Below are 26688 nucleotides of genomic sequence, written 5' to 3'. Positions count from 1 at the left end.
GGCAAACAAACTCAAAGTGCTTGTTGCAATAAATCAGTCGATTAAGACTGGCACTTCCCAGCCTCAGAATTACACTCCTGAACTGCACCTTCGAACGTGTGGCCACAGGATGCAGAGCAGAGCTGTGTGAATTGGTTCTCAGCGGCTGCTGATTTGTGGTTTCACATAACAATCAGCATCATTTCAAACCCAAGAAACCAAACATCGCGAGTTAATAACATTGATTATTTAACGCTGAATAACAGCTAACACCAGCAGATAACTAGCTCCCATGGACTTCCCTTTAATGACTCTAAAACGTCTATGTGACAGTCACATACCAATAGAGCGCTATACCAGGAGTGCACAACTCCGGTCCTGGAGGGCCTAGAGCTTTTGAAATGATGTTGATTCACTCCTTTACTTGAGCACAGTAAAATCCTTAGGATACACTAGCATTCTACGGCTGTAGCTGGTGCATACATCGAGACATTAGTTAGCTAATTAAATAATTAATCGCAGAAGTTGGTACGAACTCCTGAAGCGGATCGGCTCTTGCTGTGCACCCCTGCGCTAGACAAAAAAAAAAAAAAAAAGGGTAATTGACCAGAGTTGCAGACACACGGCCCAGAGTCGGGAACCAAAATATGTGCCATAGGCCTTAGCCTCAGGTAACCTTTTTCTTAGTCTATAACTGGGGAGATTCTACTTCGACTATTTTTTTAATGGACTGTTGCAAGCTATAGCCCTTGCCATTTATTATGGCATGTAATTTGGTTCATAAATATGTAAATACAAAGCATTTTATAGTGCTGTGTCAGTGTATGTGCAATCGTATAAAGGCCACTGCTTGACATAAACTATATTGCTTATTCTGATCTGTACCACTTGCAAAGGTGATGTTTGCCACTTACAATATGAATATTTACACGTCATGCCCTAATGACATTGTGAATTGCTGAGTAAAAGTATCTGCTAAATTAATATGAAATAATCAGGCATGATTTCCCTGGTGTGGGTGTGACATTTCCAGCGGCTGTTAAGGGTAGCAACAAATGACTGCAATACATCACTGACTTTCAATAATAGTTATTTATTATGAGGGGGGGAAAAATGACTTTACATTTTATACCTCCACAACGGGGAGAGCACAGATAAATAACGCCTCATTATATAAAAAGCTGAAACGAATCACAAAAAAATTAATACTTTTACAATTCAAATTTTTACATGAATGATATTTACATAATAGTTGTTTTGCCCTTTTTTATACAGAAATCAGCAAGAAAATAAAACTGTACCCATAGTACAAACAAATTCTTTACTTTGAAAGCAGAGGTATAAAACCTAGTGAGAGATCCTGAGAAGAGCTGGCTAATGGTCTAGTGCATTTCATCATTAGAATAAGGCTACGTAAGGTCCATTTGCTTTTTTCTTCATTGTATTTTTAAGAATACAACTGTGTGACAAATAAATGCTAAACTCATCTTTACACGTGAAAGAGATTCTTCTTCAGGCATATTTTTACAGATTGGCCTTTAAGACTAAGGGTTCAAAAGCTATTGGGCATGTGGGTGGCAGGCCCAGGACAACACGTTATTAAGGCAAAACATATTTTATCTTCGTTTCATATCCGGTCATAATGTATCATGACAATCTTCACCTGTACTTTTCTCTTTGTTGAGTTACAAATGCAGGAAGACTTTGCAGGTTCTCTTTCCTAGTACATGTGCTGATCTCTGAATACATATAGGAATAACAGCGCTATGTATTCCCCATGGAGAGAATGCAGAGATTCCCTTTGATTGTTATGTCACTGTGGGAGTGGAGGGAATTCGAAGGGAGAACTGAACCCTCTGGGGGATCGAACAAGGCAGAATGACTGAACATTAACCAAGGCAAACAACTGGGATTGTAGTTAGCACCACATTTCAGGCTGAGGGCATGACACGCTGCGCTTTAATTCCATTCTTTTAACAGAACAAATGACTCAGCTGAAATACTGGCCAAATGGGCTTTTACCATCAAAGAATTATGCAGTAAAACACAGTAAAAATCCCCCCAAAAATTAAAAAAAGGTGAATCTGCAAAATCCAGGGACATAAAATAAACTTTATGATTTCAGAAAAAAACAGAACAGTTTGGAAAAGTGCATTAATGTCAATGTTTCTTTGATGAACAGTTACCATTAGTTCAGAATGAACACTAATGACTGAGGACAGTAAACTGATTTGGGTAAACAGCTGGGTGTCTGTATTTCAAGGTCTGATCCATCTTTTTTGTCTTTGTTCAGTGAGAATTTAGCAGTATGAAAAAGATACATTTGAAATAAAATCCTCACAAAAGACATTTGAAATTTTGATAATTTGAGTAGTTTATAGTTCACCTTGAAACTGGAATAAAACACAACATTGTTATTCCTTAGTTGTTGTTGAGTTGTGTTGAGTTGTGCTGCCCCCAAGTGTTAGCTTTCAGCATTGCACATAATGCAATGGCAAAAATAATTGTACCGCTCAAAGTACCAGGCAAACTAAATCAATCCAAATTGAAATGTGTGTTTGGATCAAATATATTTGTGAAAAAAAGATTCACATGATACAAAATAACTGTTACTCCATTTCAATTCACAGCCCCCCTTTAAAAGAAAGATCATTATTACACTCAAATCTAATTAGCTGATTGTCTATATTAAAGCAAGAATTAGCATCATTTGTAACAGAGTGTCCTTTTAAAGTGCTCTGCAGCATCAAACCATGTTAAATTTGTGTTGAGATGATTGCAGTAGAAAGATTTTATACTAACTGAAGGAGAGGGGGAAACATGCATGTGTTCCTAAATGCCGTCTCTGCTTTCAAACTTCCATCATTTTCAACAGATGGATATAACATTCAACTGTTAATTGTGCTACGAGGAAGTAATTAACTTCAGACACAAACTTAAAAAAACACAAGGTTGAAGGGTTAGGAACGCTGCTCTGTACAGGACTCACAACTGAGGCTCCCGTGACTAGCACAGGCATCTGAACCTCTGGGCTCCCATTCTGTGTGCGGCACTGCCCTCCATTTTAGACTAAACTAGCCCCCCGTGTGTAGCATCTCTGTCAATCCCTGTCCCTCTGGCTGTGTCTGTATGTCCGTCTCTTTCTGCATGGCTGTCTGTATCCCTGCCTCTCTCCGAATGTCTGTAATGGAACTCTAGCTCACTTTAACCTGTGTAGTTGCTTTGTGTACCGCACAGCAAAATAATCAAGCACATGCCTTTCTCTGTCACGTTCTATTCTACCTTTCACTATCTCTCCGTCTCTCTTTCTTCATCTCGGTCTCTGTCCCTGCAGCTGTTTGTGTGAGTGTGTGTGTGTGTGTGTGTGTGTGTGTGCGTGCGTGTGCGTGTAATGGAGATGTGCCTTTTGCGAAAGCCTCTCTCTGTACTGCATACAGTAGCAGAAGTATAAAGAGCAATGACCTTTAACCCTTGGAGGAACCAACTTTTAACTAACTGGTGAAAAAAAAAAAATAATAATCTGAAAACATTGTATTTAAACTCCTCTTGGGAAGTAAGAAAAATGCAAAGTATGAAGTCACAGCCACAGGCAGGGAACAGGCCTTTCAGAAGGATCGGTCACTCTAACAACTGCATTCAGGAAGCGTGTATACTCTTCGAATACCATGCTTACAGTTAGCATCTTCATTTGTGAAACAATATGGTGTGAAATAAAACATTTCACCCATTATTCCACACAGCAGTATGACATTACAGTCCTGGCTGTTATAGCTATGAGCTAAGGGGTTCTGTAAACCCTCCCTTACTCACAATATTGTTTCGTTTTACTTCATGAACCGCATAACCCCAGAATCCTTCGATCAGCGTAAGTACTCTTTCTCTACCCTAGTTTCGTGCCATGTGCGGCGATGTGTTCACCTTGGCAGAACAGAATGTACAGAACAGAAATGTCTTTGTTGGTTTAAACCTCTTCAGAGCAAGCTTATGGGGGAATAACACAGGCATTCCAGAGCGGTGTGGTGTTGGAAGAGTCCACAGGTGACAAGGTCTCCCAGGGGCCACGGGAGGTCAGGTGACTGGGGCTTCACTCCCGCTCCGTGCCCTCCCTGGCCCCGGGAGCCGGCTCCACAGCGACACGCGCTCAACCTTACATTCAGCTGGTGCATTTGTTCTGGACAGTGGAGCTTTGTGGGGTAGCGGAGGACAGAAGCGGGTCAGCAGAAGAAGATCTCTCCGTCCAGAGGTTGATCTGAGACAGGAAGGTGCGACGACTCTGTTGGGGGAGAGCGAGTGCATTAATGATATCATCTGTAGACCGTTACCATGACAGCCTGGCTTCCAGCGGGACGACTCTTTCTCCCATTAAAAAAAACTCCCACTTGGGCTCTGTCACTAAGGCGGAGTTACTCTTATTCTTCACAAATCAAACTAATTCACTGTACTGGGCGTCAGGGTGGCACAGTGGTTAGTGCTGTTGCCTCAATAGAGGAGGTTCTGGGTGCGTTGTGTGTGTGCGTTGCACTGTACCTGAGGCTGAATGAAGGTAGAATGTGTGCGTACTGCAATGTACCTGAGGCTGAATGAAGGTAGGAATGTGTTTGTGTGTGTGCATTGCACTGTACCTGAGGCTGAATGAAGGTAGGAGTGTGTGTGTGTGTGTGCATTGCACTGTACCTGAGGCTGAATGAAGGTAGGAGTGTGTGTGTGTGTGTGCATTGCACTGTACCTGAGGCTGAATGAAGGTAGGAGTGTGTGTGTGTGCGTTGCACTGTACCTGAGGCTGAATGAAGGTAGGAGTGTGTGTGTGTGCGTTGCACTGTACCTGAGGCTGAATGAAGGTAGGAGTGTGTGTGTGTGCGTTGCACTGTACCTGAGGCTGAATGAAGGTAGGAGCGCGTGTGTGCTGAATGAAGGTCAGTGCGTGTGTGTGCGTGCATGTGCGTGTGCGTGTGCATGTGTGTGTGTGTGTGTGTGAGAGTGTGTGTGTTGCTTTGTACCTGGCCCCTGTGCCTGCTGTCCTTTCCCCTTCTTCTTCTTCTTCTCCTTTTTGTCCTTGGTCTTGGCCAGCTGCATCAGCCGGTTGGGCAGCTGGTTCTGGGCCTCGCCGCTCTGGGCCTTTTGGCTTGCGCTGGAGGTGAAGGGGCCAAAGTTCTTCCCTTTGCGCTTTGAGTTCAGCCTGATCAGTGAGTCTTTCCTGGGGGACGAGGACAGTTCACACTCCCCCATGTCTCTGTCCAACGAGCTACTGCTCTGAAAGAGCAACGAGTCCTCTGAGGTGGTGGACGGAGTCCTGCACATCCCTTTCTCCTGGAACAGACGGCCATTTCACAGAGTCATCACACAGTGTCTCTCAGGACTGCCTGCAGCGCCAATCCAGTGCTCACATTCAGGGCTGGCTTCACAGACACACATTAAGCTTAGTCCTGGTCTAAATTGAGTTTTGTACAGAGAATCAAAATCAAATTAATTCAAAATCAAATTTTGTCTAGGACAAGGCTTAATCTACGTTTGCAAAACTGGCCCTTGTCGTGAAAAAAAGTGTTCTCCAAGAAAATTACCATCTACTACTCTGCTTGTAGATTGCTTTATTTTAAAGATGGCTACTGGTGTATGAAGCAGGTAGTTAACCCTACAGCATGCTGTCAGGCAATTTAATCAACCGCTTTAATCAATCAATTACAACAGCCTTAATTACAACAACCTTCAGTACTGCAGTTACAGGACCAAATGCTGAAGGCATTTCTTTGTAAGACCCAAAAACCTGACACTGTGATGAATGCAACCGTGCCTCTCTGGGTGAGGCTCCTGGGCCTCCAGGCCCTGCCACACATGGTAGACTCAAGCTCAACTTCATTAAATTCACATTTAACCTCCTGAGAACCTGTGTTCTCAAATGAGGACATACATTTTTGGCTTTCCTAAGCTGTATACAGTATTTCTTTTAGCACAGGGGACAGTTCAATTAAATTCAATTAAAATGAAATAAAATATATTTTAGAAAATAGTTTCACTGAAACAATTTCATCACCCAGGAAACCTCTATTATGTGAAAGTGAGTGAGTTAGTTACGGAGGCTGTTGTTCTCCTGGGTCTGTGTGTGTTGTGATTCCCATGAGCTCACCTCGGTCAGCCTGTTCTGCTCCATCCGCTCCAGCTCCCGCCGGACCTGCTCCCTGTCCCTCTCCAGCCTCTTCTGTGCGTCCCTCAGCCTCTCCAGGTCCCTCTGGTACTCCTCCTTCCGGCTCTGCAGCTCCTGCCGCTCCTCCTCCAGCTCCCTGCGCCTCCTGTGCGCCTCCTCTTCCTCGGTGACCAGCAGCGCCTCCCTGTCTCCCAGCGAGTGCTCGCGCGCCTCCCACTCCCTCTCGCGCCTCCTGCGCTCCTCGGCGTGGGCGGCCTGTTGCCGCTGCAGGTTGGCGGCCTCCTGCCGCTGCTTCTCCAGGCTGCGCTGCTTCTCCTGCTCGATCAGGGAGCTGGGCCGCGAGGGGGGCCGGGATGGGGGGCGCTCGCTCAGGGCCTGCCGCTGGTCCTCGATGAAGCTGTCCTGCTGCACCACCACCGCCTGGGGACCGCACGCAGGGTCACACACACCGCTGTCTCTGTATGTTACACACACTGCTCTCTCTGTACCTCACACACACCGCTGCCTCTGTATGTTACACACACTGCTCTCTCTGTACCTGACACACACCGCTGTCTCTGTATGTTACACACACTGCTCTCTCTGTACCTCACACACACCGCTGTCTCTGTATGTTACACACACTGCTCTCTCTGTACCTCACACACTGCTCTCTCTGTACCTCACATACTGCTGTCTGTACCTCACACACTGCTCTCTCTGTACCTCACATACTGCTGTCTGTACCTCACACACACTGCTGGCTGCACCTCACACACACCGCTGTCTCTGTATGTTACACACACTGCTCTCTCTGTACCTCACACACTGCTGTCTGTACCTCACACACTGCTGTCTGCACCTCACACACACTGCTGTCTGTACCTCACACATACTGCTGTCTGTACCTCACACATACTGCTGTCTGTACCTCACACACACCGCTGTCTCTGTATGTTACACACACACTGCTCTCTCTGTACCTCACACACTGCTGTCTGTACCTCACACACACTGCTGTCTGTACCTCACACTGCTTTCTGTACCTCACATACACCGCTGTCTGTACCTCACACACTGCTGTCTGTACCTCACACACACTGCTGTCTGTACCTCACACATACTGCTGTCTGTACCTCACACACACCGCTGTCTCTGTATGTTACACACACACTGCTCTCTCTGTACCTCACACACTGCTGTCTGTACCTCACACACACTGCTGTCTGTACCTCACACTGCTTTCTGTACCTCACACACACTGCTCTCTTTGTATGTTACATACACTGCTGTGTCAACACACACACCACTTCTTCCTTTTGAGGAATCCACACTATGACGGCTTTTAATTTTGTAATGGCTAGTTTCACCATTTAAAAAAAACATAAAAAGGGTTAATGGAAAGGTATCGACCTGACTGTCGATGTTGGAAATAACAGGAAACCCACCATCTGCATAGCAATAAGGTGATTCATAAAATTACCCCACAGTGCCAGAAGACACCGCCCACTCAAAAGTGGCTTTAAGCAGGTGCTGGTGACATTTATTAATATGGAAAATATGAGAGATTGTGATTAGGCTTTAACTTAAAAAGCTGTAACACTCTCTCGTCATCATTCTTCAAATTTATATTATTTTTGTCATTTAAATTTTCTCCCCAAATTTGTAGCCAATTGTACCCTATCTATTCCAATTGCCCATGTTAGCCGAGGATACATCACTACGGACCTGTCCCCCGGCAGCCCAGGAGAGAGCTAGTGATCTAGAGAACGACACGTCTTCTACAAGCGCATCGTCTCAGACCCTGCGACCCTGACTCTGAGGCGAGTGCAATCAGGGCTCTACTGTATACGGCGATCCTACAGCCCCTGCCGAGTCCCTCCCCCCACCAGGGATGGGCCAATTATGCCGCTCCACGTGTGCCGGCCAACCTCGGCTTTGGCTGGATCGGGAAATGAACCACGGTCCTCTGTGTGAAACTGCATCAAACTCATGCCAGCATCAAGGTTCATTACTTCAGCCGTGCTCAGCTTGGATACACGGCATTCTGTGTAACTAGGTTTATTGGACGCAGAAAATACAGAGAACGCCTCATGAACACAGCTGTGTTTGCCCAGTTCCCAGGCTGCCCCTGTGCTGTACATTACCTGCAACGTGTTCAGCAGGTCATGGAGGTGGGTGACACTGTGCAGAACTTGCTGTTGGAGAGGAAATAAAAGAATAATTACAAAACTAAATTCAATCTTGGACTTCAGCAAACATAAATGTTATTTCATGTCATTTGACATGTCATTTCAAAGAAATCAGAAATGAAGACAAGTGGAAAATACACAGTAGAGGTATTTAGGCCAGTGCAACATTATCCTAGTAGTGAATGTTTGGAACAGCTGCTTTAGCTCAATCCTGGCCCAGGTCAGTGAGGCATGCGTTATTCCACAGGGGGGCTGAAGGGCCGGTTTTGGCATGGGTTTCGGCACGGTTCCCGAGCAGTTACGGCACGGTTTTGATGTGGTTTCAGCACGGTTCCCGAGCAGTTACGGCACGGTTTTGGCATGGTTTTCGGCGCGGAGGCCCTACCTCGCTGTTCCTCTTGAGCAGCAGCAGCAGGTTAGCGTTCCCGCCCTGAGGGGAGAAAAGAGCACAGCTGAATGACGGTAATCAGTGATCCCACCTGGTGCACAGAGTAATCACAGCCATTAAACCACAGGCCTCACACACCCGGGGGTCTGTAACGGGCACATTTTCATTCCATCGCTTAAAACTTCTTTACATAATCCCTGCAGCTCAAAGGCAGCTCAATTGTACTAAGGAAGGGCAGGTATAAATGAAAGCTCACTACAAAATGGAGGGAAATCCGCCAGGATGCCAGTGCAGAGGGTACCATTACATTACATTACATTATTGGCATTTGGCAGAAGCTCTTATCCAGAGCGACGTACAGTTGATTAGACTAAGCAGGAGACAATCCTCCCCTGGAGCAATGCAGGGTTAAGGGCCTTGCTCAAGGGCCCAACCGCTGTGCGGATCTTATTGTGGCTACACTGGGATTAGAACCACCGACCTTGCGTGTCCCAGTCATGTACCTTAACCACTATGCTAGAGGCCGCCCCGTACCCCCGGTACCGTTTCCCTCGGATCGGTGACGGTAGAGCCGTAGCTCTGCGTTTGAGCGCGCTCAGTTTTCCGCTCGCTCTCGCTGGGGTTTGAGCTCATTACCTTCTTTAACACGCTGTCCGACTCCGTCCTCCGGAGGTCAGCCGAATCCTCTCCCTCGTCTTTCTCCCCGTCTGCCAGGAACGGAAAGGATGTTAGCATACGATGCAATTGGGATTCAGGGCCATGTCTGCAGCAAGTGAGGGCACTTCAAAAACATCAGTCTTCAAAAACGTTTTAGTCGTGCGATGAGTCTTTTTTTTTCCTTCTCTCAAGAAGATAATGGCTTTCTTGATGTTATGGTTTGCAAGTGAAATTGGAAAATCTTGAAATGAGTCAAACTGTCTCACCTCATTGGCATTATTTTTCTATGTAATAGAACGTAATAGAAATAAGATTGTAAGACTGGAGTTATTTTAGTACTTGTGTGGCTGTGGTGACGCGGGGGTGAAGGGGCGGCTCACTCACTCTTGGAGATGTTCATCTGGTGGCTGTCAAAGCCCCCAAAGGTCTCGGCCCTCCGAGGCAGACATACGGGCCCCACCCCTCCGCTGGCCGTCTCCAACTGCCCCATGGCCCCGCCCAAACTGCCATTCACCAGCGTCTGCAGCGTCTCCACTGCAAAGTACACACATACAGACTTATTTCACAAACTACCCTTCACCAGAGTCTGCAGCGTGTCCACTGCGAAGTACACATACAGACTAATTTCACACATTGAAAAGACAGGCAGGTCCACCTAACGAGGCGCTCAGTGAGTGTATTTTAAGCGTCTCTTCCACCCACCCTCCTTCAGCGCGTCCTTAATGATGGGCTCGCCCTTGGGCATGTCGTGTGCGCTGGCCCTGAACAGCGTGCGGGACATGGGGCTAGCCTCCTCCGCTGGCCCACAGTCGCACATGTCCCTGAACAGCTTCACCTTCTCCTCCAGGAGCGCCACGATCTGCTCGTCCTTCTTCTGCAGCCGGTCTGGGGAGGAGGGTATGCCGTTAGCCCCTGCCGTCCCAGTGCAGGCCGGGCCCCGACCCCACCCTACCCATCGCCTCCTCACCTCTCATCTCCTTGGCTTTGGTCTCCAGCAGCCTTTTGTCTTCCTCAGTCTCGCTGGGAATGCCCTCGTCCTCGTCCTTATCTCTGTGAAATCATCGCCGGCACATCCATTCCGTTACCGTCCATTCCGTTATACAGTCACATCCACAACAAGGGGAGCAATCTGTCTGCTCTCATTCAGTTTCAGGGGCTCTCATTCTACCAGCAACAAGACTGTACTCTCGTGCTTTCTCTTTCTCTCGCTCTCTACATCTCATTTCTTTCTGCAACCAAGACCGTGATCAAACAAAGACATGCACCTTGAGTGCTAACAGCTCCCCGTTGTGGAGAAACTTCACCCTGAAAAACATGAGTGAGTAAGCGAGTGTGTGTGTGAGATAGTGAGTGAGTAAATGAGTGAGTAAATGAGTGAGTGATTGAATGTGCGTGTGAGTTACAACCAAGGTCCATGACGTGCTTTGTATCTAAAAATATAGCTACTTATCTACCCTTCCCATGCTACAGGTTAATCCTGTTAACTGCCTGTGCTATAAGTATGGGACTTTCGGGTGCTCTGGGCAGTCGTCCCTGCACCCCTCTCTCCCCTCCACTCACATGGACTGCATGGCATCCTGTATGAGTTGCATCCAGGTATTGCGCTCCTCCTTGGAGCTGGCGTGCACCTCCACCATCTCGGGCTGCGCGATGCCGGCCGTGATGAGGAACAGGCCCTTCTCCTCGTTAGCCACCTCCCGCACGATCAGCTTCTGCAGGGAGATGACCGTGGAGCGCTGGTCCTGGGGCACAGTGAGACAGAGGGAGGGGTGAGGCACCAGATAGGGCACAGCCTAGCCCCTTCAGTGGGCACTAACCTCAGTCATTAGCTTCCACAGTACTGTTTCAATCAACCAAGGATCCCCAGAGTATGCTGTTCATTCTTCATTTCGTTAAGTAAATCCCAATGAGGTTCAATGCAGCTTTTTCAGGATTAATTGCTAAGAGCTAACAGCATTTGTGAGAGGTACTGTACAAATAAAATTAAAACAGGAACACCAAAGAGATATTGCATTTTTAATAATGTCCTTGTATGCACCAGTCTACACATTGCTGATGTTATTGGTATCAATATAAAGAGCCATCTTGCTGTGAATATGTCTGCCGTCTCCGCTGTTGATTACTCTTTACAGATCCACAAGTTACGCAACCCTGCGCTGACTCACGACCTCCCGCCCATTGCACCAGAGGCCGTTTGGAAACGTCGCCAGGCCTGGCCTGTGAAACGGTAAACGGGCTGGGAGAATGCATGGGAAAAAAATATAAACTCTACCTTTTATAACTGCAGGATCGAAGGCCTGGAGCCTGCCAAAAGCCTGGCTGCTTTATTAAAGCCAGTGTCTGCAGAAGCTTTGCGTGGCAGGAGAGATTATGCAACACGCCAGCGGTGGCTCTGAGGATGTGTGTTGCAACTCTTGACTAAGATATCCTTAAAGTCAGCAGCGACTGGTAGCTTAGTCAACACTCCCCGCACCCAATGCAAGACATGTTACAAAGCTGGGAAATCAATAATCAACAACATACCAGTGATGCGAATACATATTTCTGGTCTTTTTCCTGAAGAAACACAAATATGTCTGACAGGAGTAGAGCCTGGACCTCTGCCGGGAGAGAAAGAACAACGTTTTAGCTTAAATGTGGGAAGAAAAACAGCCTGGAAGAGACATTGTGAGGGGAATGACAGTGACAAGTGAAAATGTCTACCTGTGAAATTGCAGAACAAAGTAACATCATAAGAAAGTACTCTAGGTGGGATAAATGGGAAAATAAACCATTTATTGGGGGAGTGAGACGTGAGATGTGGTGATTTAAATGGGAATAGACTTCACTGAAAATGGGAGAGGAAAAGGGCTCAGGTTACACTGAGAGAAAAGCACTGGGATAGAGGCAGAGGAAGACCCATACTGACAGGCAGGTTACACTAAGAGAAAAGCACTGGGATAGAGGCAGAGGAAGACCCATACTGACAGGCAGTGTGTGTCTCAGAGGACACAGGCAGAGATTAGGCTGAATGGACAGGAAAGCACCCAAGTGTGGATGAGGGAGAGAAGGAGAGAGGGAAAGAGAGTCTGAGGAAAGGTATTGAGAGACGGAGGATTATATTCCACACCTCTGAAAAAGGGAGAGAAAGATGGAATATAACCCTTTCAGTCCCCAAGCCCAATATGAAGGGGTTTTGGCTTCCGTTGAGAAAATTGAGAATGTTGAGAACATTCAATCGGGTTTTAATAGGATCTCAAAACAATAGTATAGCAGAACATATATAAAGTTGAGTGCCGTATGTGAGTGAAAGGGTTAAAGAGAGCGTGTTCTTCACCCTTCAGCCGGCCCGTGGCGTTCTTCAGCTGCAGCGTGCCGTCGTGGAGCAGCTTCCGGCCGCGCACCAGGTCCTCGCGCGCGAACATCTGCCCGCTCTTCATGCGCATGATGGACTTGCTGTCGGTGCGGCTGTACACCTCCTTCAGACGCCGCTTCTTCTCGTGCTCGTTCACCTTGCTGTCCACGGCCGTGATCAGCTCCTTCACCAGCCGCAGAGCCTCCGACACGCCCCGGTGGTCCTCCTCGTTCTCTGCGAGAGAGAGAGAGAGAGAGCGCTTTCACCAACCAGCTACCTTTCTGACGACGGTGCTGTTCTCGTCTCCACTGCGGCAGGGTTGCTGGGACAAAAATATTGAAAAAACTGCGAGAGGGTTTTATCGTTTAATGTGGCACGAGCAGCAGAGTGCATGCAGGGAACAGACGCCGCAACCCCACAGTGAGAGACACGCCCTAAAGCTGCTCAGACAGCGGGGGGGGGGGTTCAGCCTTTTGGCCGACTCTCCCCATGTCGACCTGAGAGCCCAACACTCACACACTCACACTGTAAGCAGAAGATCCTCACCTTTGGTGTGCTGCAGGATCCTTTGCAGGATTACAGGATACTTGGTTATCCGCTGCGTCACCATTAATATACATTCCGGGATGCCTAGCCTTCGAACAATAGTGCTGCTCATCTTTTTCTGTAAGGCAAGCAAAGTTTGTGTTGATACATTTGCTTTGCCATAATGTAGTCTCTTTATATCCTTTCACTGGCTACTTCTGTGGAGCGTTGTACTGGCTTTTTGGGTTGTAGCTGTACAGGTACATGCACTAATTTAAGAGAGTTGAGATTGTGTTCTGTTAGTAGAACGAGGGGACGTAAATAGAAATGAACAAAATGTAAATTCCACAAAGAAATTAGGACGCATTTCACCATATACACTGTGGTCACTGTGTGGAAGAGCTTGCCACATCATGAAGTGGTAGCAGAAGCCGTGGGGGATTTCAAGACCTAGGCTTGATACAGCGGTAGATACCATCTAGTTTTTAGGTCAACTTGTACTTGTAGAAAAATGGCTGAATAGCCATTATGTTACTGTTATGTTACTGTGTGTAATGTTAAAGACGGTTACCTTAATGAAAGCCTGGAAGCGCTTGTCTCTGGTGTGCAGGTCCTTGTAGACGTTGACTGCCTCGTTATGGCGGCTGCAGAATTTTCCGTAGACCTTCTTCATGCGCTCCGCGTTGGAGCCTGAGAACTAGAGGGCCAGGGACGGAAGTCAGTCTCGAACAGACCGCTGGAACAAACCGAGCCCTCCCCCGACCCATGACCCGGACGCACTCTCACCTGCGTGAGCAGCACGTCGCCTATCTTGCGGATGACGAAGCCCCCGTCCTTCCCCTCCTGCTGGGCCCCCCTCCTCCTCTCCAGCATGTGGCTGAAGAAGCTGGTGTGGAGGTCCAGGAGGTCATCCAGGACGGGGAACACCTGCTCCACCGTCTTGGCCTCCAGCTGCATCTCCTTCAGGAGCCCCTTGCTGTACACGTCGGCCATGATCTTCAGCGTGCGTACATGGTGCATCTCCGTCTGGATCAGCTCTGTGGGGCGAGTGGAGGGGTAACTCATCAGCCACAGCTGGAGGCAGGCTTTCAGTTACAGAGTCTGACCTTTCGTCTGAGTCCCACACATGCTCAGTGCAAGCTGCTAGCAATTCAATGGGCGTGAGGCCTTTAACTCACCTCGACACTCCATGACTCAATCTTATTTCCTTATTTCTGTGTCTGTGCAAGCATATCCAGGAGATGAGCAGCTCAAGTCAGTTCATACATTTGTACAAAGAAGGACTGTATAGGTGTCTCAGCAACTTTACTACATTAGGTGAATATCCATCCATAATGTATAGGAGACAGCAAGGCTTTGAAAATATACTGTCACCAGTTGTCCACTAGAGGGAGCCCATGCAGAAATGAGCTGAATCAACGGTGCCAGTCTGTGCGCTGTGCATGTTTTATTTTGTATTTTATTTGAGTAAAATGTCTACATATCTATGGAGAAGCCTACATAACCCAACCTCCCGAACCAAAGGGGAGATTACTCTGATGACTGTACCATAGATGACATCCTGTCTCTTGATGATGTCCTTTTTGAGTTGCTTTAGGAACTTTTTGTCCTGGGTGAGGCTCCAGGAATCCGCCTCCAGCTCCTTGGAATCAGCCTCAAACTCGCCCATCAGCTGACTGTCCATCATCTCTGTGCCTGAGAAAAATACCAAATGAAAAAGGAGTCCTGGTAGCACCTCCCACCATTCCCTGCTAAGCTATAAATGACACTTAAAAAAGCACTATTACAAAATCAGATCATGGAACGGCTTATTTTTAAACATTGCAAACCTGCCAAGTGTTCTGTGCAACTGCCCTGGAATATCAATTTGAATGGCTCTAATGCACATCAGAAATCCGGGTCATTATTTCTCCAGTAAGGAAACGGGCTGAATTTCACTGCCACTTCCTGTCTGACGGGCGGGGTAATCTCGTGCGGGCCAGGCGAGGCTCACCTTCGTCAGTCAGGGACTCGGTCGACTCGTTGACTTTACTGGTCTTATGCAGCGAATCGGTGGACTGGGAGAGGTACCTCAGGCTCTTCAGTGGCATCTCGTCAAACACCGGGCTGGACAAGCGAGAGATCTCCATTACATTTATTATAAAAGCCATTTTATATTTCATTAGTTTCCTTACAGCGTGTGCTGCAGATGATCAGTAGTAAAGGGATATTGGATCTGGTAGAGACTGGTAGAGAACATGGCTCACCCTGCGATGTTGCTGATTGACATGCTCTTGGACAGGTTGCTGCTGTTGAAGGCCATTATGCTGGTGTGCCTGCGAGGCCCCATTGACAAGGCGGGGTCGTCAGGAACCGACATGGCCGACCAAGGCCGCTCTCGTGATGGCGTGGCTGAAAGTGAACACACACACACACACACACACACACAAGTTAGACAAGAATGCTTATGTTACATGAGCATTGGAAAAATGTATGCTACCTTAGACAATAAACATGAAAAATGTAAAGAAAGGCATAATTATGACTTACATTTGCTTCTCAAAGTGACGGCAGGCATTGTAGCAGAGTCAGTTACTACAGCCTGCTGTTTCTGCTGCTAAAAATCAGACAAAGAAAATGCCTGTCAACATCACTTAAAATAAAGAAACCATTAAATTCATAACCGGACTGAATGAGCAAGGTCTTTTACCTATTCGCATATGTGCTGATAATTAATTCACAACCTTCAGACAACAGGGCACAGTGGTACAATGGCAATGATGAGAGGACATATCACTCCCAGAATTACAGCAAAATAAGTCTCCAACCCAGTCACAAGCCAAAGAACTGCATTACATTACATTACATTAATGGCATTAGGCAGACGCTCTTATCCAGACCGACATACAGTTGATTAGACAATCGTGCATAAGGGCCTTGCTCAAGGGTCATAAGGGCTCTGCAGATCTTATTATAGCTACACTGGGATTCGAACCACTACGTTACAGGCCGCCCTAAACTGCAGACCCTAAACTTGTCAAGAGGTGATAATTGTATGTTGCCAGCCAAAATTTGAGCTGATACTATCCATCCAGACAACAGTTACATATAGCTCTGCATTTTATGACTGCCTATTTAAACCAAGTATTTCATGCAGAACAGCTCAAATTATTTTACAGTCTCCAATGTATTTTATGTAGAACACATTTGTACATTCCAAAAAGAGGGTTTAATCCAGGTACAGTAAAAGTAATTTTCGTCAACAATATCCAGCTGGGTTACAACAAGCCTGCATTTTCTGTGGAACTGGAATGTATGCAAAATGGCAAATGTATACATGGCTTTGCCCTGGACCTAGTTGAGAATCACAAGGCCAGCTGGTCTCAGGATTTCATTCACTTTATTTTAGCATCAAGCAGGGCAGTCTCTCCTCTGACTGTAACAACACTAATTATGGTGCGCTGTATTCTGCAGCTCTGTACTGAATAACACATGTTCACTGCACATGTATGGCTTTTCAACTGCAAATGACAGTGCAGAGTGTGAGTGAGAGAGAGAGAGAGAAAGAATATGAGAGACAGAATGAGTGAGAGAGAGAGAGCAAGCAAGAGAGAGTGAGAGACAGAGAAAAAGAGTATGATAGACAGAGAATGAGTGCGAGAGAGCGAGTCTTACCTTCATTTTGACCTTGGCACAAACAGGTAGGATATCTTTACAGCCCTTATGAACATGTGCATAACAGTCTAAAAGAGATAAAAACATACTTAGTTTAGTTCTGTGATTGTCTGAGTGATTAAAAAGATTTCCACAGCAATGTAAGTATTCTTCTCACAAATTGAGGGCACAATTCAATAAAGGCATGGAATAAACATTGGCACCCATCTTGGACTGAAATGCTTTAAAGAGCAACAGAAACAGATGGCTTGGATTAGCATGATGCCGATACAACAAAGCAAGAGCAGAGTCACACTGCTATCAGGTTTAGAACCTCTTCTGAAAATAGTTAGAAAAATAAAAGTACACTGCAGAGGGTGTACCTGTTAACTAACTGAAACAAAGGGCAACAGAAACATACATTTCACAAAACAACAACAGACACAACATGTCTGGCCACTTAATCTGTTATACCTATACAGTACAATACATAAACAAGATATCGGAGATAAACACAAAATACTCATGTCTTACTGAATGCAAGCACAGAAAATGTCCAACTGAATCAAATGTCATTGCTCTGAATAAGAATACAAAAACTATCAATCATGTGCGGTTTATTGAAAACATCATTAATGAGCAGGCCTATCTATCCCATTTATCATATATTCTTTTATTAAAAAGGATTCACAACTCCTTGCCATGGCCTTACCTTTCTTAGCCTTTCAAAGCGATTGACCTTCGACCACAGAGTCTTATTTACCGTACACAGTGAGCAAAGACACGCCCATTTAAAGGTGAAGTAGACAGTCAAGTTGTGCATAATTGAAAGGGATTTTGTTTTGCTGCTCGGATCATGCACAAGCTCAGCCTTCTACGAGACGGTAAACAACAAAGTGTTGCGCACACACACACAGCCTTCCTTCAAAAGCACTAGAGGAAGAGGAAACGATATGTGTTTTGTTGCTACTCGATGTGTAAGTTGTTAACGGCTGTCACAAGACTTCGGCACAGGGTGTGTTTTTGTTTCTTAGTTTTTCTAGTGCACAACCAAGATGCGAGCTCTTTCAGCTCATCTGTGCATCTCAAACAGATCCCCATCTACCCCCTCAAAAGTGTCCCAGCAGAGGGAACTCTGCCTGGACACAGACGGCTGTGTTCAGTTTGATATCCCCAAGGCTTCGAAATATCAGCATTTTTCTATTTGCAATAGAATTTGATTTGATTTGGTAAATGGTCAATTTTACCGAAAAAAAACATCTCATTCCTGCAACAGCATCTCAGGCTAGCTTTTTTCCCCTCATAAATAGTGTTAATGAATGATTGGAACCAAACAACACTCGTCAGCCATCTTGGTGAGGTCTCCCACTGTCATGAGCCCCAATGAGCGCTGATATTTGATTAAAAAAATAATAAGTCAGGAAGGCTTCAGCAATGCCACTGTATGACAATATTTCACTTTGGATAGTCGATCATGTACATTGGGACAGTTTGTACAGTACACCTGGTCAGGACAAATTGCTAAAATAAATGTTTATAGGGTAGGCTCGATAATATGTTGTATTACTCAGTATACATATAAGACCCATGCAAAGGATGAATGCAAGCTCTGCATTTTCTGTGACCTGTAGAAGGCCAGTATTGAAAGCATCCCTGATAACCTCAACAGACAAGAGTACAATTGCAGCGGATTAGACATCACTCAACCAGCACAGAACATTCTCACTGGTTCTATCCCTCACCCACTCCACTCCCAACTGCTTCCCTGGTGAAAAAATGGGATTTCTCCATATGACACTGCAGTTTCCGTTTCTAGGGTCTTCCTTTCCTTTGAGACCTATAAACACTGATTAACAAAACAGTGTACATACGCTGTTCCTTCCCACGCCCACACATTCTAGTAACTTCTAAATAGTCAATTATGGCAACAGTATGGCAAGTCTAATAACAAATAACATAACATACTCTATACAAACCATTTAGGTAGAGAGCCCCATTAAAACATGCATGACAGCATATCTTTAATATAAACATAAAAAAATGACTAGTTCTAGGCTAGCAATATGACAATATTAGGGCTGATGGAAGTCAGTGAGCCTAGGTGCAAGTGTTTATGGAAGGTGACTAAAGAGAGTGACTGTCTACAGTGCATAGAGAACGGTGCTTCGCTGATTAATATTCAAACATTATCATATGAGATAACTGCAGTGACATTGAATAGCATAGTTTGCAAAACAAAGGAAAAGTTCCTGTAGGGTTAAACGGAGTACAAAAAGGCCAAAACATTTACAGGATAGGTCACCACACATCATCATTTTTTAAACAACACCTCGAGGAGTAGAGGTGTTTTCTGGATTCCCATCTCTAATTCTGTGATACTTTTGGCCAAGTAAGAATATGTCATTTGTCTCAACCCCAAGAGCCAGCCAGGAAACTCCACCAAACACATAAATAACATCCACAATTTTAGCCGCAGGGTAGGGCCTATAAACATGGTCATTTTTCTACAGGCACGCATGTGTATGTCCTTCACACTTTCATCTCCTACAAATAGATTCTGCTTATAAAACAGAATCAATCTGCAGGAGATAAATATATACTATATCAACCTGACGTCATTCCCCCAGTATTGGGTATGATTGAATATGCCGAATTGCAACATTTTTCTTGACAATAATTCATTAAAAGAGCTATACATGTTTGCTGGTAAGAGAATAATATTGGATCAGAAAAAAAAAAAAACTGTAATAGAGGTTGTAAAAGCAGAAGCAAAAACATGATCTATACGTTTTATCGTGTCCATGTTGACATCATGGGACCCAATGACCATTACCTTTCCCATTCCTAGATAATAGCATCGGTTTACTGTTTGTAGATTATCCAAACACTCATCCAGACATGCTTTATGTGGGCTGCTGTTTTCTTGGCATCACTAAAACCTATTAAAATATGGATTGACCAGAAGTAAATGTAGTGGATTAAGGATACCGTGTGAATACAACAAGGAACACGTTCGAAAAGAAACCATCTGAGCAGGCCCGCAGCACTACGTGACGAAGAGCAACCGAAGCTGAGCTAGCTTATTGACAGGAAGTCCTCTTTAAACAAAGCCATAAATGAATAGAAGCGTCTGACTGAGCTGACGTCTTCCAGCAGAGGCAGGGGTGGGTGGACGGGCAGGGAGCGGGGGCCAGGGGAAGGGTGATGCAACCCTGTGCAAAACTGAGGAGGCTGGCCGGGGAGCAAGCCACGTCTGTCTCTCCGCTGCTCCGACCGCCAACCAACCCCCTCCCCCAAACACACTCTCGCTCACTCGCTTCTCAGCACCCGACCGACTCCCTCCCTACCACCCTGAAACCGAGGCAGCCACAAAATGAATCCGCCGAATACAAAAACTGAAAGAAGAAGCAGGCTTTAAGCCTTTAGTTTCTAACACGCGAGCTGAAAACCCCCACCGTAGCCTCAGACTTTCATCGCTGGAGCTGGACATGGTGTGTGTACAGATAACATCAGTCTCAGAGCGCTGACAGGAAAAAGAGTGGGACTCCTGCTGGAGGAGACCTGGGCCTGCTGGAAGCTGTCCCCTACTGGCTCCCAGAACAGACATTACTCACACACCAGACACAGGAGTGTCTCCACTCAGCCCGGTACCATCGCCTCTGCGCTAATAATACACCACAATCTCACCTAAATGCTGCTTCTTTAGTCACACAAAACAATTTGCCCCAATGCATGATGCACTGGATGGCTTGCATTCTCATATCTTCCACTATCACATTTAATCCAGGTTTAGTATCCTGCTTAAAGGGACAATAGCACCAGTACAGTATATACATCTACTGAGTAAGTTTGTTTTACAACCACTTCCTGGAAAATGTTTTTAATATCATAATATTTTCATCATGTGTGCTAGTGGACAAGTATGTACATCAAATGTCTGTCAGTTTTCCATTCCATTTCCTCCAATCAATGTGGTTTCACACAGCGCCATGCATTCTTCCCTCCTCCCCATTTGATGTCAGGACTCTCCGCCCTTCAAAAATTCCCCCCAAAAGATTCGTTTCTCTGCTGCATTACGATGGGGAAGCTAGTACTGTTCTGTTTCTTGACGTCTTTAACCTTTCCAGGGTGGCCACATGACTATTCTGGAAGAGTGGACAGTGAGTCACCAGACATAGTACAGGTATTACTGGATTCAGGTCTGCGAAACTAAAACTGCAATAGGAAGTAGGAAGTGATGTCGCCACTTATTGTAATTGCAAGCTTCCTCCCCCCCCCCTTTTTTTTTTTTTTTTGAGCAGTGTCACAGGCTTGTGAAATAAGCACATCCTCTTTAGGCCGCCTGCAGACACGGACAGACAAAGTGAGTCACAGATCTTCTGCTGTGGTACAACTTATTTTCCTATTAAATGCAAATTTCAAAAGCCTACCCCTTATTCTACTGCAATATGCCACTAAACAAGCAAAGTGACTGTGTTCACACAAACATACAACTAAAATCAAAATACATCTTAAAGTAGAGTCTATCTAAACCAATGACAGCACACCCTGCAGCCCAGGATATCTTTGTGCATAGTTGTGGTCGTATTCATTTTTTTATATAACTACAGTCACTTCCATCAATGTAGATGAATAAGCCAGCAAACCATTGTCACTGGATGACACACTTCACTTCTGTAAACCGAGAATTAGGGGAACCTTTTATTGCACCAATGAAAAATAAATAATGGCATGCTAATTAAGGATGGCTTCCCCTACCACGGCCATTATTCGGGGGTTGAAAAGGCATGGCCTCTTACTTGTGCAGTAGGAGGCGTCCTTAGTGTTGATTGCTTTGTTGCACTGGTAGCACGGAACCAGGAAGGTGGGGTTTACGGGGCTGAAAAGATGTCCATTCAAGGTCCGTTTCTCTCTCTCCTTGGCCTCTTTATCCTTGCTCCTGTCTTTGTCTTTTTCCTGCACAGAAAAAAAATATATATTAGGAACAGAAGTATAAGAAAAAGTCCAGCTACACTCAACCAAGGTCTTTCTGCGGTTTAATTTCCCCCTTGATTGGTGTGTTACCAAGACCAAAGTAAGGTTGTCAGCAATTTCTATTAGTGCTGCAATTACCTGTACCTGCCCCTGTTCTAAACCGCAAATCACAGTGCACTCAATCACATTCCTCAAACATCTCCAACCCATTCAACATCCATAAGATGAATATCATGATGACATGCTCTTATTTCTCCACTACTTCTGTGGCAACAGTAAACGGTCATGCCCTCTGCTCAACCCTTTTCTACCATCTTATGCAGATAGGAAAATAGATTGCTTATAAAAAACAGAAGTGGATTTGCCTGATACTCCATACAGTACTCAAATACTAAATTTTATTTAATCCTTACAGTCGGAATCAATCAAGGCCAAAGCCATACAGGAGTATACCATGTTGTACATTTTAGGATCTTGGCCAAAAACCCAACACAGGAAGTTGAACAATGAAGGAATACGTCAATTAACATTGCATACAACATTACAAAAATACATATACTTAAAATATTTAAAAAGTCAGTTTATATATTTCACTTCAACAAATATATATAAACTGTATAGGTTATAGAAATTAAAGAAATACAATAGTTTTATACTTTGAAATATATTTGCACACAGTGCTTTCTCAACACCAGTTGTAGCCACCCAGTACTAGTTGCAAACCTACATACATTCAGAAATCTATATATATTTTGTTTGGATCACTGAAAGGACAGCTCTAAGCTCAACAAATTTAACAAGCTGACAGACAAGCAGTGAGAATTTGAGAGAGAGAGAGAGAGAGAGAGAGAGAGAGAGAGAGAGATCTCCCATACATAGAGACTCAGAGTAGCAGCCTATTCCCAAAACCCAAGCTCTCAACAACCACCAGCCCACCTCCAGTCCAAGCAGATCTTTCAGCTTCAAGGAGCGGCCATGCCCCTCAAAGAACTTTCGGTACAGCATCCCTGAAGGAGAGAGTCAGTCCACTGCCCCACAACCCACGGCCGACTCTACTGCTGCAAAAACTAGTGTTCCCATGACGGCAGCACAAAGCAGTAGAGGAAGTCGAGGGCTGGTTGCAGGGGGTGTTTTGACTGTCTATCTGTGCCTCACAAGCTCATCTTAAAGACACAGGGCTACCACCCACGTACTTCAACACCATCCAAACATCTGTAGCCACCCAGTGCTCATAGCAAACCTCCGTACAAACAGCTTGAACAAAACACCACATGCAAACTCTAAACTCGATTAAGAATGGCTGAGCATTTTTTGTTTAACCAGGTTAAAATCTCTTGTGACCTGGGCAGAAAACAGCTGAAATACCCACTATAGTCGACGACAAGCATAAAACATATACACTGACAAGCATTTCCAAAAAGTAATCCATGGAACTATCCATTTATTTATAGCACATCAATTACAAAACTGAATGCAGTTTGAAGTAGGAATGCAGTGAGGCAGTTATTGTGGACATCCAGTATTATTACAATAGTTTTCGTGGGCCTTCATACAAGCTTGAATTCCAAAATATATGACATAATCGCTATTCATCAATAATAAGGCCTAATGTCCAGAATCATTTGAATCAAAAAAATATGACAGTCACAGAACAAGCCTTTATTATTCTCATGTATACATTCACATTAAAAAGATGAATAACACATCCCCTTAATTTCACAGCAGTGTGCACACCGAAAAAAACTGCATTGCTCATACTGCTCCTTAATCTATTAATGCAAAGGGTAGGGCTACCAGAACACTCAAATTATTGAAACGCTGGCACTTTAAAACCACGGCTCACCACAGGAAGAAAGAACAAACCAGTCTCATCTTCTTCAACTTCCCCAACTGTGAGGAGATAGTGTTTACTCTGCTCTCTCGTTGTTCTCTACATATGATTGAGTACTAAGCGGAGGGGTCTAAAAACACTCACAATAGAAATAGGACTTCAATTGAACCTTTCATTTTGCTTAACAGAGCAGTGCTATATTGCTAAAATATGCAAGAGAGTAATATTTTGAACACTTTCATAAAAGTAAGATTCTTCAAAGGGCTCCAGTACACAATTGCGTCTGATCAACACCCCAAGCTAATGTGTGTGTGCTCTTCACTTGTGCCACCTGGCCAATCAGCTATACAACTACAGTACACAAAGATACTTGTATATCCGTGCTTACCTACCATTTGCCTTCAGGTTAGCGGTTGTTCTGGGCAACGCGCCTCTGTTGACAAGAGTCTTAGCTAATTCAATAGCTAGGGGCTCAGCTAGCTAATATGGAAATGTATGCTTGCTCTCCATTATCATATTATATACATCTGTCAAGAGTAAACTTGTCCTTGGAGGCACCCCCCCACCCTTTCCCTTAATGAACATAGAACATTCTAAATACAGAATAGACCAATACAAACCTGCATAGAACAAAATACTACAATTATGCAAGTAAACACCTGACATCCTAGTAGGAAAATTATATGTCCTTTATATGTTGCAATAATTGAATCAGATCTAATCTAGCTAGCTATCAACCGAATCCTATTCCAAGTTTGTTCCTGCTTTGTAACAGACAGCTGGTTAGCTAGCTTTGTATGGCACGGACACATCAGACCCACCTTGGTCTTTTTGTACATCTTGCTCCTGAGGTAGCTGAAGGTTCGGCTCACTCCCCTTGACACCCCCTTCCCCTCACAGTCGCTCCTTAGGGGGCCGGGGTCCTCTTCAGAAATACTGACAGGAGACATACATGTACTATATGAGGCATACATTCACATCATGAGATATACATGTACTATATGAAGCACACATATACAACATGCAGAATAACTATGTACTGTACTATGAGACGTGCAGTCACAGCCTGAGAAATGAATGCACTATATAAGGCATAGATTCACAATGTGAAAAATGCATGTACTACATGAGGCATTAATTTACAACATGAGACAGGCATGTACTATATGGTGCAGAAATACACATAAAAAAGATTAATTTAACATTTTTATTTTTAACTGTTGGCGGTGTGTGGTGTTGTGGAGAGGTCTCACCTGTTTCCCAAGGAACCGGAGAATGATCTCTCTGAAAACAGAAGAAGAGCAGTGAGCACATAAACTGTGGCACATCATACTACACTCAGTGACCAGTTTATTAGGTAGACCCGTACACCAGCTTGTTAATGCAAATATCTAATCAGCCAATCATGTGGCAGCATAAAAGCATGCAGCTGTGGTCAAGAGGTTCAGCTGTTTTCAGACCAAATGTCAGAATGGGGAAGAAATATGATCCAAGTGACTTTGACCGTGGAATGATTGTTGGTGCCAGAGAGGGTGGTTTGAGTATCAAAGAAACTCCTGGGATTTTCACCCACAACAAAGTTTACAGAGAATGGTGCAAAAAAAATTTGGAGCAAGCAATTCTGCAGGCAAAAATGAGACTGGTCGAAGCTGACAGGAAGGTGACCATAACACAAATAACCACACATTATGCAACAGTGGTATGCAGAAGAGCATCTCTGAACACAAAACCTCAAAGTCCAATTAGTCCAAAAAATAAGTGTAATAAATACCTAATAAAGTGCTCACAGACTGTATATTGCTATATTGTAGCTATAGATACTAGACACAACATTTTCTTCGAGATAACTTTGAAACAAGAATAAACAAGGTGTTACCCCTGAACAATACGTTTTTCACATACATTTTCAAGTGCATCAGAATAATCCCCCATAAGCTACACTTTATATAACAATTTTGTTCAGAACAGATAATGTTAAAGGGCACAATAATGTACATCTCACACATGTCTTACAGGCCAACAAACCCATACCCTCCAAAACAATTGGGTCTGAAGCATATCATCCATGTAGCTAGAGAGCAGAAACTATGGGAATAAGCCAGGGCCAGTACTGAACCCATAACCATATGAACATAGGACATTCTAAATACAAAATAGAGAAACATAAACCTGCACAGAACTAAGTCGTACAATTATATAAAGTTAAAAAGCACTCATAGGTGAATTTGCCAATTAAAATAATTAAATAAGGAGCAAAAAGCTTCAGATATGACCAGCTATAATCACTTAGAAGACTTGGGAGCATTTCTTTAGTCTCCCTGACTAAGACTCCCTAAGACTAATAAGTGCAATAACATCCCCATTTACACAAAGGCTGCCACTGCAGTTATTGAAAGTGGGGTGGATTGATGGTTCTTCCAGATGGGAGAGCTGGAACCGAGTCGAAATCCTTGTGTTCTCCTGCTTTTTCTCCTGCCTTTTTAAAGAAGCAGTCATCACACTGCGGTTTGTTTCTTTCCACCCTTTCATTTTTCATCTCCACATTGTAAAGATTCAAATGTTAAGACATTGATAGCATCTTAACATTGTGGTTTGCAGAACATTGACCAAAGTTAAAATCAACAATAATCACCGAACATTGTACACACATTTGGTCAAATTTTGGTGAAACACAGACTCAAACTAATTGTGCTGCATATCGCACATGCGTTTTTTAATATAGACAAACCAATTAGTGCACACTTGTTAGGGGCTCCTAGAATCGCAGACACTAAAAAACAGAAAGCTCACACTTCCAGTACAGCTCTCTGTAGCCACTTCTCTTTTCCGTGAATATAAGCAGTATTATTCAGAAACTTTGATTAGGTCAAATAGCCCAAAATAACTAATCTTTTTAACTCTGGGGATAAAGATCGAATATTATAATTTTGAGACTGGCGCGAGTGACGTTGCTAAGCCGGAAAAGCCTGTGTTTGTCATAGCTATAAGGTTAATATTCAAATAAACCACACCGTGTGACACATTGTAAACTTCATCATGGTTTTGTGACCCTGGAGA

At 44.5% G+C, this 26688-nt stretch overlaps 1 protein-coding gene across 3 annotated transcripts in view; it reads right to left on the bottom strand.

Moving 5' to 3' along the window:
• Nucleotides 1–1052: 1052 nt before the first annotated feature.
• Nucleotides 1053–26688, bottom strand: part of LOC133130183 (A-kinase anchor protein 13) — a 106769-nt gene continuing 81133 nt past the window's right edge. For 2 of the 3 annotated variants that reach the window (XM_061244514.1, XM_061244516.1), the window contains 23 exons: nt 24885–24915; nt 24453–24567; nt 21626–21782; nt 16848–16915; nt 15723–15789; nt 15440–15584; nt 15187–15299; nt 14742–14888; nt 13980–14230; nt 13765–13890; nt 13215–13332; nt 12651–12902; nt 11858–11934; nt 10895–11076; nt 10302–10384; nt 10037–10219; nt 9719–9868; nt 9314–9384; nt 8675–8719; nt 8245–8295; nt 6101–6538; nt 4977–5286; nt 1053–4252 (listed from right to left, as the gene is read on the bottom strand). In XM_061244514.1, the coding sequence (XP_061100498.1) occupies nt 4194–4252; nt 4977–5286; nt 6101–6538; nt 8245–8295; nt 8675–8719; nt 9314–9384; nt 9719–9868; nt 10037–10219; nt 10302–10384; nt 10895–11076; nt 11858–11934; nt 12651–12902; nt 13215–13332; nt 13765–13890; nt 13980–14230; nt 14742–14888; nt 15187–15299; nt 15440–15584; nt 15723–15789; nt 16848–16915; nt 21626–21782; nt 24453–24567; nt 24885–24915 (3239 nt within the window). In that variant the 3' untranslated portion in view covers nt 1053–4193. The remainder of the gene's footprint in view (nt 4253–4976; nt 5287–6100; nt 6539–8244; nt 8296–8674; nt 8720–9313; nt 9385–9718; nt 9869–10036; nt 10220–10301; nt 10385–10894; nt 11077–11857; nt 11935–12650; nt 12903–13214; nt 13333–13764; nt 13891–13979; nt 14231–14741; nt 14889–15186; nt 15300–15439; nt 15585–15722; nt 15790–16847; nt 16916–21625; nt 21783–24452; nt 24568–24884; nt 24916–26688) is intronic. The other variant, XM_061244515.1, reaches the window with a different exon arrangement.

This window comes from Conger conger, chromosome 6 (genome assembly GCF_963514075.1).
Source record: "Conger conger chromosome 6, fConCon1.1, whole genome shotgun sequence".
Taxonomy (NCBI): domain Eukaryota; kingdom Metazoa; phylum Chordata; class Actinopteri; order Anguilliformes; family Congridae; genus Conger; species Conger conger.
The sequence above is the reverse complement of the archived record's forward strand: the minus strand, read 5'-3'. Positions and strand labels throughout refer to the sequence as shown.